At 44.2% G+C, this 14,132-nt stretch overlaps 1 protein-coding gene across 4 annotated transcripts in view; it reads left to right on the top strand.

The window, feature by feature from the left end:
• The window catches only part of wnk3 (WNK lysine deficient protein kinase 3), a 62,191-nt gene that overhangs the window by 9,560 nt on the left and 38,499 nt on the right, over positions 1-14,132 (top strand). For all 4 annotated transcript variants that reach the window (XM_080763961.1, XM_080763963.1, XM_080763962.1 and 1 more), the window contains exon 2: positions 2,187-3,411. In XM_080763961.1, the coding sequence (XP_080620087.1) occupies positions 2,677-3,411 (735 nt within the window). In that variant the 5' untranslated portion in view covers positions 2,187-2,676. The remainder of the gene's footprint in view (positions 1-2,186; positions 3,412-14,132) is intronic.

Here is a 14,132-nt window from a genome sequence, read left to right as displayed (position 1 = left end):
TTTTAAGCTCAGCCTTGTCTGTGGGAAATTGCCCAGAGTATAGATTTACTGCCCTTAGTGCCCTGTAACCTAAAACATCACAGGCTTGGATCCCCACTGCAGCTGATTGTCATCAACAACCAAGTGTCCTTGAGGAAGACACTGAAATTCCACCTGCTAACTAATTCTGAGTCACTCTTGATGAGAGAGTATTGTAAACATTGTAGGCCGCGCTCTAGCGAGCCACTAACCCGGCGCTGGTGAGACCACAGACAAGTCATTATCTGTCAGAAGTGAGAGGAGATATGACCCCAAGGCACAGATGGGAGGGGTGATAGAAGAGGGGAGATAAAGGCCCAAGACCTAAGGGACACCAAGGAACACACACACACACACACACACACACACACACACACACACACTGTACGACACAAAAACAGACACACAGTTCACACACAAAACCAATCACTCTGTGGCTTACAGCATTGCAGAGCATTAGCCATGTCAGTTGAAACCCGCTCTGATCAGTTTCACTGTCTGGTGAAACAGGATAACATTAAGAGCCACTTAGGATCAACTCAGCTTGCCTCCCTATCAAACACAGACTGAGTGGATGACTGAATGTGTGAGCGTTACTGTGGGCAAACGCCTGTTGCTAATGATAATTACAACGATAACTTTGTATATTTATTTGAGGGCTTTGTGCACATGGCATTCACCAGCACAGTTCTACAATCCATCTGCTTGTAAATAATTCATGCTCAACTGGCCCATAGTGCATCATCCATATTTAATAGTCTGTATAAAATATTCCTAAATGCAATAGTCTAGTCCTATAGAGTATAATGCCAATGGTGCCAATGAACACACGTGAAGTTGAAAGACATAAAAAACATATTCTTGGTGAATGGTGAAATCTTGTGGAGGCTATGGGTAGTCTTCTATTCTATGAGGTGACTGTTCATTGAATTAGCAGATTAGCAGATTTAATGGAGGCTGTCCAGTGGAGGGTTTTAGGATGTCCTCACCATATATGGGCACTAGTGGAAGTGGTTAGTGCTTTGTTTCCGCCACGTCTGAATTAACAATGGACCAATTAATCACCTTAAGTTCTTGTTTGACCACCAGCACTGGAAAAAAAGGCCACTTACGGACATTTTTTACGAGCTCAAGTTTAACTGTGTATCCGATTATACTGAAACCTTCCACACCAGAGTATAATAGTTTAAAAAGCAATGTTCTAGTCCCACCCCCCTGCGAGGGCACTGGAAGAGAATTCACCATTAATTTTCTCATAAACATTTCAAAACATATTTATTTAAAAACCTCTAAGCATCGGACAAAGCCAACAGCTGAGTATAACACTTATTTTGTTGTTTTTCTTCTTTCTAATTATTTGTTCGGCCCAAAAAAAAGATTGTTTATTGTCATGATTTGTCAACTCGGCTGTTGGCTTTGTCCGATGCTTTAATGGTATTTAAATAAATACTATTTGAAATGTCTATGGGGAAAATGAATGGAGTTATTTCCTGGTGCCTTCGTCGTTCTGAAATTGGGCGGGACTGCAACGCTCTATCAGAACCACATAGGAAAATCTACTGTTCATCATTTATATGATGCTACATATTATAGTACCGTAGTATAGTCCATGTTAGTGCAGGCAATAAACACCTAACAACAAATACACTCAGGGAATTCATATGAAAATATCAATGGTCAGCTACATTGGGATATAGGCTTCTCCTGTATTTCAGCATTTTCTATAAAAATCACACCTGTGTGAAGTGAGGGGCACTCTTATCATCGTACATCATCATGACGTAACATGTCTATTTGCTCAGACATATATTAAATTCCCCAATCATTGGCAATGATTGGGGATTTGTGTAGGAGAAAAATACCAATTTGCTCGTCCACATTATGACGTAAATTCACATTTTTTGAATTTAATGTTTGAAAGATGTCCTTTACTGTATGATCAGGAATCAGGATACATCTGTCTTGAAAACTTGCATTAGATGTTGGTGATATTGATTTGTTTTGTGCGTCTTTATGTATCGCACATTTTCTGACCTTTCTAACCCATCACATTACTAATATTCTGTCAAAGCGTTCCACTTGAATGGTTTGAATATGATGAACAATGTGACAATGCACTGTTCTAGTCTGGTGAATACTAATGTGTTGTTGTTTTTTTCTTTTTGCAGGATTTACCTGAAGATATTCACACAGCGCTTTGAACGAGGGTGTCTGGGAGAGGAGGCCTCCAGATCGCCCCACGGGCACAGACTTAAAAGGCCTTTCTCTGGTTTGATGCGTGTGTCCTTCTGTGAGAGTTGGACGAGCTGAGCCTTATTTTTGAAAAAGTGGAGAACAGGTATGTAGGGGATGGAGAGGGCTCGGGTGAGGACAGAACCAAGTCTTTAAGGCCTTTGCTCTCAAACCCTCTATGCTGCTGTAAGGCATCCAAAACACACACATACTGTACACACACGTATAGGGAGAACAGAAGGGGAAGGTCAGTTCAGCTGAGGAAGACGCCTGAGTCACCTGCAGCTCTGGAAGAGCAGACTGTTTGCAGGTGGTGAGAGGGGGATCACAGAAAGAGAGAGAGACGGGGACTGACAGAGAAACAGAGGTTCGGAGGAGGAGGGGGAGGCGGCGGCGGCGGAGGAGGAGTTGCAGAGGCCCTTCGCCATGGCGACCGACCCGGGCGAGCCCACGGGCACAGAGGACTCCTCTGAGAAACCTGATGGACAGAGGGAGGAGGACGCTGAGCGGGAGGGCAGGGCCGGCGGAGAGAGGGAGAGGACGCGCAGCACCCCCTCGGACTTCCCCTCCTCCCAGACCCAGGAGAGGAGAGCGGCAGGGGGGGAGGAAGGGGGACCCAGAGGAGGAGGAGGAGCGGGAGGAGGAAGAACGGTCAGCCTGGGGGGCGAGGAGCCCCTAGTCAGGCCTATGTCTTTCTCCACCCCCTCCTCGCCAGCCGCCCAAGGCCCCGGCAGGCTGAGAAGGGAGAGGCGCTTCTGCAGGAAGAGTGTGGAGATCTGCGAGGAGGAGGACGAGGTGGAGGAGCCCCACGTAGCAGCCCACAGTGCCCCCCACCAGGTGCTGTGCTCCTCAGACTCGGTCTTCACCAGCGGCCCACAGCCGCAGGGGGCCGCCTCTGCATGCGCCGCCCTGGGCCACGACCCGACCGCCGCTGGCTCTGCTCAGGAGTCCGGCAAGGATGCCCCTACGTCTGCCAGCCCACAAAAGGGCAAGGAGAGGGACCGCGAGCAGGAGGAGGAGGCAGAGATGAAAGCCGTTGCCACCTCTCCTGGAGGCCGGTTCCTCAAGTTTGACATTGAACTGGGCAGAGGAGCCTTTAAGACTGTCTATAAAGGCCTGGACACTGAGACATGGGTGGAGGTCGCCTGGTGTGAACTTCAGGTAAGACTAACTTATCTTAAACATGCAATTGTAAATGTAGCACTAATGTATTTTTCACACACATTCACATTAAACTTATTCACACTTCATGCCTGCTCCAATACAGCTACAATCCTAAATATTTTTGGCCACTGAGCACAGCAGCTCCACCAGAACAATTGGGCTCTGGTGCCATGCTCAAGGAAGGGCACATGATGCCTGACAGATTCAGTCGTTCTGAAGTGAATTGCACCAGATTAATTTTGGAGCTCTCTCGCTCCTTCCTGGGAAAATCTCACTCGGTTGTCCGCTTGCCATTCATTCTGTGAGAGTGCTGTTCAGTGGAGGCCAGGGTGAGAAGGCGGTGCAACACGTGTTGAGTGCCCCACGCATATGAATGCGTGGGGCCTTTCTGGGAGTTTAATGAATAATAGAATATGAACTGCTGTAATACCTTCCCGTGTTGTGATAAGTTGCAGCATACTGATTGGAACAGTCGTCTTCAGTCTTGAATTCATAAATGATGTCTGAGGTTTTTTCTTTCTTTCTCATGCGTAAGGATTTGGAATGCGTGTCTAATTCTAGGAATTAATATGGATTGATATTAATTAGCTTTCATCAGGAATAGCATAGTGACTCTGTATGAGGTTGTTCACAGTTTCTTTATTTGAGTTAATTAAGTTTAGCCTCAGTTTGCCTCGTGATAGTCTGAAAATGTAGGTAGATTGTTAAATCAGTGAATTGTTTTATACATTTAATCATATGCATTTAGATTTACCTAAGGTTACAACGTTGAGGAGATTAACCAAAATGTTTATAGTTTACATTCTTTTACTAATTAGGTTAATCTAAAGGTATAGTTTAGATCCTAATCTTCACCATAAACACTAGATCGTCCAAAGAGCTGCCTTATAGGGTCTTTAGTCTTTGATTTGGAACAACTATGACACATCTCTCTTGTGTCTCGGCTTGCACATGATGCAGTAACTAATGAGGCAGAGATATGGGAAATGAAATCAGTGTAGACATGGAGGACGGAAGCTCTGAATGGGCCATAGTTTGGGAACAAAGATGAAAAAGGACCACTGTAACGTCAGTAATCCTCACAGTGAAGAACTCTGTTCTGACTGTGACGTGTGTGGTGGTGGATGTCAAATCTTAATGACGGTTTTCTGCCAGAGGTCTTGGAAGTCTTTACATAGTCAACATAATTTATGGCGTTTTCGAAGCAATGGGGAACATTGTCAAGTGAAGTGAGCTCAACATGTGGTGGGAGGAGTGGGAGATGCACTCGAGGAGAGGAGCAAAGAAAGTGGATACCTCCCTCCCTCCCTCCCTCTTACCCCCACAATAGAGAGCAGTGTGGTGGTTTGCCAGCTGATTTGGCTGCCGGCTTTGTGTGAGAAAAAACTTCAGTCATGTGATTGGTTTGGTGCTAATTCCAAAACAAGAGCCTTAACTAATTATTTGGTTCAGACTAACATTACCCCTGTTACCTACCCTGGTCTCCTTCCAACAGCTAGTGTAGTATATCATCCTCACATCAGCAGCTCGCCTCTGTCTAATATCACTCACTGAGGCTACTGCTGGCCATAGCTCCATCAAAGGCAACAGTCCCAGAAAAATACTCGCTCCATCTCACACAGAGTTTATCCAAGAGATCTGCTGAGCTTGTAAAGGTACCGGTAGTCTGTTTCATTTAAACTTTTAGTGGTGTTATGTCATTAACCACATGAAGATTTGTTACAGTGTTAGTCGATCTCTAGTACATGCAAATAGGGGAAGAGATCAAGGGAATATACGTCATGAGTTTGTTGGGGGTGCAGCAAGCTATGGTGCATCTTGTGTGTTTTTGGCTACTTTTTGTGACCCTGGAGCTTGGAAAACAGATATTTGGATATCGAGTCTACCGTCTTCATTTTTCATGTTGCAGGTCCCTGCAATTTGATACTTAAACCTTTTGCAATAGGACAGAAAAAGATACCACTGTTATACATACGATCCGTCTCAAACTCAACGCTGATACCTTTGTTGTTTTCACCTCTAAGGCAATGGCAAACTCGATGGTGGACTCAATGGCGGACTTGACCACGCCCCCCAAATACTTGTATTCGTGCCTCAAAGAGTAGATATTTGTGGGCCACCGATCAACAAGGTACTGTATATAGGTTTTGAAGTGGTTAAGAGGCTGCCTGTAACACCAAGCAATAAGTGGCTGTGTCCACTGAGGCATTTTCTTCCTGAGTGCAGCGTATGTTTTGAATAGTTTTCAGTGGCAGCGCCATGTATTTACGCTATGCAGTGAATACCAGCAGCATGACGAGGTGGATGAGCATTATAGAGCGCCTTACTTTTCAACTGGGTGAAAAAACACACAGCCTAATACCTACGTGAAAGAAAAAACAAAAACACGCCTCACTGTTTTGTCCGTCCATCCAGCCATCCATGTCTATCTGCAGCTAGCCTCGGAAACACATACACGCTTTTATTAGTCTGCAGCTAATCTCACAATCCACTACAGTGACTACACCACCGATCAGCACCTCATTTCTTCTCCATGTTACCACCAGCAGGCCAAGGAAGTCAACCGCTGAATGGTCATATAGCGTGGCTCTGTAATAGGCTAGTCTTCTATGAGAGGGTCAGTGTGTCTGTGTCACGGAAACCGCCGGACCGATCTGTGCCATTCTATTGATGCAGTCTATGCATGCTGCCAGTAGACCACAGAGGTATACATCCACTATTCACAGTATATGCATGCTGCCAGTAGACCACAGAGGTACATCCACTATTCACAGTCTATGCATGCTGCCAGTAGACCACAGAGGTATACATCCACTATTCACAGTCTATGCATGCTGCCAGTAGACCACAGAGGTACATCCACTATTCACAGTCTATGCATGCTGCCAGTAGACCACAGAGGTACATCCACTATTCACAGTCTATGCATGCTGCCAGTAGACCACAGAGGTACATCCACTATTCACAGTCTATGCATGCTGCCAGTAGACCACAGAGGTACATCCACTATTCACAGTCTATGCATGCTGCCAGTAGACCACAGAGGTACATCCACTATTCACAGTCTATGCATGCTGCCAGTAGACCACATCCACTATTCACATATTCCTTTTTACCCATTTAGGCCTGACGTCGGAAAAAAGAACATATGTTCAAAGATTTGTGCGGCATTATTTTTTAATTAAAAAAATAGCAGACCTACAAGTTCATGGCGCGCTATGAGCTTGTAGATCTGCGTTTTTTCAATAGCTAAAGTATAACATAATGCTTAGTTAAAACACCAAAAGGGGTTCCCGCCCAAAATGGGTTAACTTTAATTTCATAATGGAAGTCAATGGGGCTGTGATCAGGCTGAAACATTGTCGGAAATGTGGAGTCATGGCCCACAGGTTGATAAACACTGCTAGATGACAGGCTGTCCACAATACATAATGTCTGAGCTACACATTGGAGCATACCGTTCTTCTCATATTGCATGTGAGCAGTCTCTTATTTATTTTTAGGTATTATGTACCACTCTATTAAAGTCAGATTTATACTTTGGTGCACATCGGTGTGGAGCGGTGAAAACTGCCGATCTACAAGCTCAACTGGTTGTTCTGGCCAACCGGATCCCCTCATACTTTATGCCCATATATGAGCATATCGGATTGGTCTATCCGACCGACTAGATGCCGCGCACCACACTCCCTCATTGGGCACCGGTTTACTCCAGAATAATGCAAGTCGGGAATTTGAAAATGCCCGCCCCACCCAGTTATGCAAAACCTGTTGCACCTGTTGTCATAGTACCAGTTGTACCTTCTGTCTGTCTGTTGTCAGAGTACCAGTTGTACCTTCTGTCTGTCTGTTGTCAGAGTACCAGTTGTACCTTCTGTCTGTCTGTTGTCAGAGTACCAGTTATACCTTCTGTCTGTCTGTTGTCTGTTGTCAGAGTACCAGTTGTACCTTCTGTCTGTCTGTTGTCTGTGTCTTTTATGCTCATGAATGGAGATTTCTGTATCTGTCCGATTGTCCCTTTTATGCCCATAAATGGTGTTCCGTGTCAGCCATGACCAGTCGATGACATCATATTGATGACATCAGCGTACGCCAATACGCACACTGAGTTTGAAGTCGGTCGGTCGGTTTTTGCCGGTCGGATTGGCGGTTCTGGACAACCGTCAATCTGACCGACTCGACGCCGGTCACTGCATCCCCTCGGGTTTGAAGTCGATAGGTCAGACAGTCCCTGAGATACATGAACTGCAAACGGACAGATATCTTGTGCATTTATAGTAGGATAGTAAGCAATAAGCCTAAGAGTGAAATAAGGTTACTTAAAGGACCACTTCACCACTTTTCAACCTATCTTATAATAGGTCCTCACTAATAATCATGATAAAATGGCACGATTTTTTTCTACTCAGTCTGTGTCTCATAGGAGGGCTGTGGGCAGTTTAGAAACCGTCTTCCAGTGACCGCAGTTTTTTTTTTAAACAATATTTCTTTACAAGAAAGATTTTCATTATCGTGAGAACGATGGCTTCCATTTTCGCATTGCAACTTTTCAGGACTAGAAAGCCTGCAGTTTCTATTAGCTTGGATTCCCCATCGAGGATGTCACTGGAAGACGGTTTCTGAACTGCCCACAGCCCTCCTATGAGACACAGACAAATTTGCTCCATTTTTTCATGATTATTAGTGAGGACCTATTATATGAAGCTAGGTTGAAAAGTGGTGAAGTGTTCCTTTAAGCCATATACTTTGTTGTATATTCTAAAGCAAAAAATACCTACAAGCTCACATGAGCCTCAAGCAGCAATGTTTTCTTAAATGTCTTCTCATCGCTTATAATTATTTTCTCTTCATATAATTGGTCCTTATCAGTGACATCATTGATGGGGAATCCAAGCTAATAGAAACTGCAGGCATTCTCTTCCTGGAAAGTTAGCATCTGCATGCTATAATAGAATAGTATGTTTAAGCTGTTTGAGCTAAACTATGTGTGCTAATAACAACCTGCATTTGAACATTGCACGCATCAGTCTGTGTGCTAGTGCTGATGATATCTTATCCAATTCCAAAGCGACACAACCCAAACATTTACCAAACTGCAATGCATTGGGGCAATGCTTCATAAGTGAAGCAGAGCTCACTCCACGAAACCGGTACAATTCTCTGAATACCCCACAATATTAAGGACATCTTTAACTATCAGAAAAACATATTTTCCCATCTCAGGCATTACATTAATATTGTAATGGAATAATATAATAACGGGGTGGAAATAATCAATCCCGTTATTTGAAGGGTTGTGATTTCTTTTATACTCAAGATGGCCATACTGCTCTACCTGTAGTGCTTAAGAGGAGACCATGCACTTGGCATGCATGAGATTAAGAAATCAGTTATATTGTTGAAATAACAAATGGGGCGGCAGTGGTTTAGGGGTAGAGTGACCGGATGGGAACCGCAAGGTTCCCAGTTCGAACCCGGGCTCCCCCAGAGTTGGTGTCGAAGTGTCCTTGAGCAAGACTCTGAACCCCTAATTGCTCCCGATGTGCAGGTTGGTGCCTTGCATGGTTTCCTCCGGGATCGGTGTGTGGATGTGTGTGTGAATGGGTGAATGTAATGCACAATCTCTGTAAAGCGCCTTGCATAAAGGCGCTATATAAATGCACCATTTACCATATTTAAATGGCTATAAAACATTGTAAAACAAGGTGTGAAATTGCCTCTTTCATGTTGTTCAGAAGGCTGGTAGAATGCCAATTCTTGTTGGTGATATCACTAAAGGGCCAGTTCATCTCTTTATTCAAAAATGAAACATGACTAGCAATAAAGCACAGATAGATTTATATGTGAATGGCATAATTTATGGATTTTTGTACATTTTACACACTCATATCTCCATGACAAAATCCACTTTCATCGAAGGCCATTGGGGACATGAAAAAATTGACAATTTTTTACACAATATTAAGGAGAACATTTCAATTGATTTGATTTTTTGATTTTGGTGACTCAATCGTTAAAATACACCTGAAAGGGTCAGAGGAACTGCAAATAGTACCGGTTTCGTGGAATGACTCGTATACTGAGACAATATTCAACATAATGAACTCTGCATATTCCACCATCAAACTACCTCATACAAGGGGGCCATAGAAAGAATAAAGCAAAAGTGCAAGACTTAAGTGGGAAGATTGTGTGTGAAAGATGGAGAGGCAGGTCCTGTGTTGATGAGAGGGAGAGAGACTGAATGAGAGAATTATGAGGCAAACACTGTATTATGCCATCCCTCGCAGAGATCAGCCGTATGGCAAATGCTAAGCTACCCCACACATGTTGCAGACAGACAGACAGACAGACACACACACACACACTCTCTCTCTCTCTCTCTCTCTCTCTCAGGCCTGGTCACATGCCTGCCTGCAACTAGATCTAGGGCCCCTGCACGAACACTGTGGTCTGGTGACCTGTCCCATTTCCTGCATCTGATGCCTCTTCTCAGTGTCCGGCTAAAGTGGACTGATTAGAATGACAATAATCATTAGATGGGATTGGCCGGTAGCATTAATGATAGCGTAGTTAGACAAAGTCATTGATTTGTCCTGACTCCTGTGTCATGGACAGTGAACGGTATAATTCCACTTAAAATCAGGTCAATGTAATACTCATATCTTGTGGATCATGTGATCCACAGGATGTGTCATTCTTGGAGGTGCTGTAAGTGATGTTTTATTTTCTCTGTTAAAACCAACAATGTGTTTCAAAGTTACAGCTATATTGTGATAGTAATCACTGCTAGAGTGTTCAGTAACAGGGATCTCCCTGTCTCTCCAGGTCTCTAGTAAACAGAACATACATTTTATCCAATCAGGGGAGAACTATCAGCTTGTATTCCAGTTCCAATTTTGTCTGCTCATTTATTTATTTAATCACTTTCCCATTTCAATTGTTTCTTGTGCAAGCAGAGCGCGCAAGTACTAGTTTCGCCCGGGACTCGTATGCACCGTCCCAGCATTTTCGATGCGTATGCACCGTCCCAGCAATTTTGATGCGTATGCACCGTCCCAGCAAATGACGTAATGACTACTTGTGCCTGATACGGCAGTGGTGCCAGATTACATACATGTATACATAGGAACATTACCTTTAATCCTCCCGACACTAAAACATATGGTCATTACGTCACCACCATCGAAAACCATTGGTTTTATCAGGCACGACTAGTCATTACATCATTTTCTGGGACGGTGCATACGCATTGAAAAAGCTGGGACGGTGCATACGCATCGAAAATACTGGGACGGTGCATACGGCGCAAAGTAACCACAGTATACAGCTAATCAACTTACAAATTACATATACATATACATAGTATATGTTTAACTAGCTCTCAATGATTACGTAATAAAGATGTGGATTAAAGGACCCAATGCCAGAGTGTAATTGGTTTTCGATTGGACGTAATGACGATATGTTTTCGTTTTGGGAGGATTAAAGGTAATGCTCCTATGTATACATGTATGTAATCTGGCACCACTGCCGTATCAGGCACAATTAGTCATTACGTCATTTGCTGGGACGGTGCATACGCATCAAAATTGCTGGGACGGTGCATACGCATCGAAAATGCTGGGACGGTGCAACTGAGGGAGAAACTGAGATTTGACAGTTTGTAGCAGTCGAAAGTACTTGCGCGCTCTGCTTGCGCACTAGTGTGCAACAAGCAAGTATGCACTCGACAGAGTGCAGTTCTAGTTTATCCTGTAATACCTGTATCCTGTATGAGTTTCCCGACTGGATAAAAGTGGTATCCTGACTTGAAAATGTGTTTATTTATTTCTAGAGCTGGTGGAGAGGGAGGAGATCTGTGTTATTGAACAAACATTCTAAAGCAGTGATTGCTGTGGGAATTTAAAGCTAAGGAAGCATGAGTTCAAGTCCGTTGCTCTCCCCAGGTTGGCGGAGGGTGTGTGGAGCCCAGGATCACATTAGATAATTGAAGGGGGGTGACAAAAAAAAGGGTTACAAAATCGCGGGATCAAAACAAAACCAAAAAACAATATCACTAGCAGCAGAAAACATGGGAGTGGAGAGCTAAGAGGTAGAATGTTATTCCATATCATTCACTTAACCAAATTGTATTTATCCTTTGCTGCATTATTGACACAGCCAATAGCTTATGTGGTTTGGAATGACGCCCATTGTACTGACACATCAAATCATAATAATGTCATTGTATCAGACAAGCAATTTGTAGCCCAACTGCGGCTGCCAGTAATTAAACAGGCTCAGGAAATACTCCCTGTGGCTTGAACCATATTGGTACACAATGGGTCTCATGCAGCAATATCCTACTATAAATGCGCAAAATCTGTCAGTGACCGTCCGTCTGTGTGTCCGTCTGTAGTTCATGTATCATTCTCGAGAACCGTCTGACAGCCCAATATGCCCTTATGGGTATGAGTATATGGCATATATGACAAATGTTATGGTTATGATTCACTAGGAGGCTGGTTGGCTTTGCTCCATGCAGGCTTAAAATAATTCATATAATTTATTTCTGAAATCTCGGTCGGCTGATCGAATGGGCTGTCTCTCTGTGGCATCAAAGTTGGTGAAAAGAATGGCCGTCACTGTTACTGTTAGGAGTTTCTAGAAGATTGTCTGTCTGTCTGTCTGTAGATCTGTCTGTCTGGATCTGTCTGTCCGGAGCTAATCTTGCAAAACACTGAACCGATCAGTTCCGACTGTCTTGTGCATACCGCTAGTACTGTTACTGTAAGTCACAGAAGTACCTCCTCCACCTCAAATTAAGTCCGTTCAGTTTGCAAGGACATCTAATTTGCATAATGTGTGCAGGGGTGGCTCTTATTGTACTTGCAGCCAGAAATGTCTAGTTGTATCTCTTCTTCTGTGTCCCATGAGGATAGGGAAGCCACTCTGACACGGAGGATTAGCTGTCCTAAAGCAGCTTGAACCAGTAGGTACAGTAGTCGGGGTTTACAGAGCATTCCTCTGAATTCATCAACTGAAAGGGCAAGAGTATCACATATACACATTCGCTGGTGCCTGTGTCATACATTTCAACATCCATCACAACGTCCATGTTTCTTTTGTGTGCGTTTACATGTGTATATCTACTATGCATTGTTCTTTCTATGCATGCGTGTGAGTTTGCATGACTGGCCTGAATGTAATTGGACGTAACTGTCTCTGCAGCTGTGTGGTTGATATGCGTTGCCGTTGCTGTCCAGAGTGCGCATATGCCACCCTACGTGTCTGACCCCCTCCCCCACCCGTCTACCCTCTCTCTCTCTCTCTCTCTCCCTCTCTCTCTCGCTCTCTCTCTCGCTCTCTCTCTCCCTCCCTCCATGCCGCTTTGTCTGTGTGAGTGAGTATACAGAGTGATCCAGGGAGTTAATTACAGTGGGTGCCTGTCAGGCTGGAAACAAAAACCCTGCACAGACAGCACAACTCGGGCGGCAGAAACCCGACTGATCCAACCCAGTCCTCCCAGACTGGCAAAGCCTGGCCCGGCCCGGCTCAGCTCAGCTCAGCTTAATTGAGTTCACCCCTGATCAATAGACACAGGCAAACAAACATCAGTCGACACCAATCAATCTAATGTTAGACCATGCTACAGTAAGCAAGGAGAGGAGGTTGTGACAGTGGAATAGAGCTGTTCAAAGTGACATAGACGGGAATTGGATCAAATAATACAAACCTTCAGCCCTTCTGACTCCACCAGTTAATGTACCCAACCAAACCTTATAGGCGCCACGTTACCCTCCTCTGTAGCCTGACCTTCCTGTCTTATAATAATGCGTGGATACCTACAGTATGAATTTAGTCTTTAAATACAATTAAACTCAGGCCTGAGTTGACTTCAGCGCTAAGGTTGCTATGATACCATTTCAGAGATGTGGTGATTATGTCTCCCCAGAAACAGGCAGTACCCCCCCCCCCCCCTCCCCTTTGGAGTGCTCTCTATTATTTACATCTGCAGATGGTTGCCAGCTTTGACCCTGATTTTAAATTCTTTGGCGTATGGCGATGTTGTGTGCCGAACATGTGACATGGTGTGACCTTGTGGATCTGCTATTTGCAACATGCGACATTGTCGTGCGACAATCGTGTTTCCTGGAGCTCAGGACCTCTATTAGAGTTCCTGATTGAGTTCTGACCGACAGGCTTCACGTTTTTGTCTTTGCCAGGCTGGAGCGTCTGGGAGGCAGAGATTATGTCTGTCTGTGCGTGTCTGTTTGTGTGTGTCTGTTTGTTTGTGTCTGTGAACAGGTAATCTCTGACATCAATCTTTGTGCACACACCACACAGAGGCCCAGATTTTTAAGGGGCTATCCTTATATGAACAGCTTTTGTTCCCACACGTCTCAAGATTTGCCATTGACAATGAAAGGGGAAATCAGGTCAAATATTAAACGCCTTTGACATTGAAGGGAAAATGTACGTCATATGTAAACGAGCAAATCAGCTAACCAATCACCGGCAACAGGCATTCTGATTGGCCAGTATGAGTTGATGATAAGAGCTGATAATTCCGCTAAATATGACGTAAATTAAACATCAAAACATTAAACGCCATTGAAGGAAAAACTTACGTCATATGTAAACGAGCAAATCGGCTAACCAATCACATGTTGGTGGGAGCGCTTAGCCAATAAGGGACCACCTTATGTACCTTATGTAGCAATGTCAAATGTCCG

The sequence above is a fragment of the Protomyctophum bolini genome (assembly GCF_963924005.1).
Source record: "Protomyctophum bolini genome assembly, chromosome: 5".
Lineage (NCBI taxonomy): Eukaryota > Metazoa > Chordata > Actinopteri > Myctophiformes > Myctophidae > Protomyctophum > Protomyctophum bolini.
Note: the sequence above shows the minus strand (reverse complement) of the source record. Positions and strands in the feature narration are given on the sequence as shown.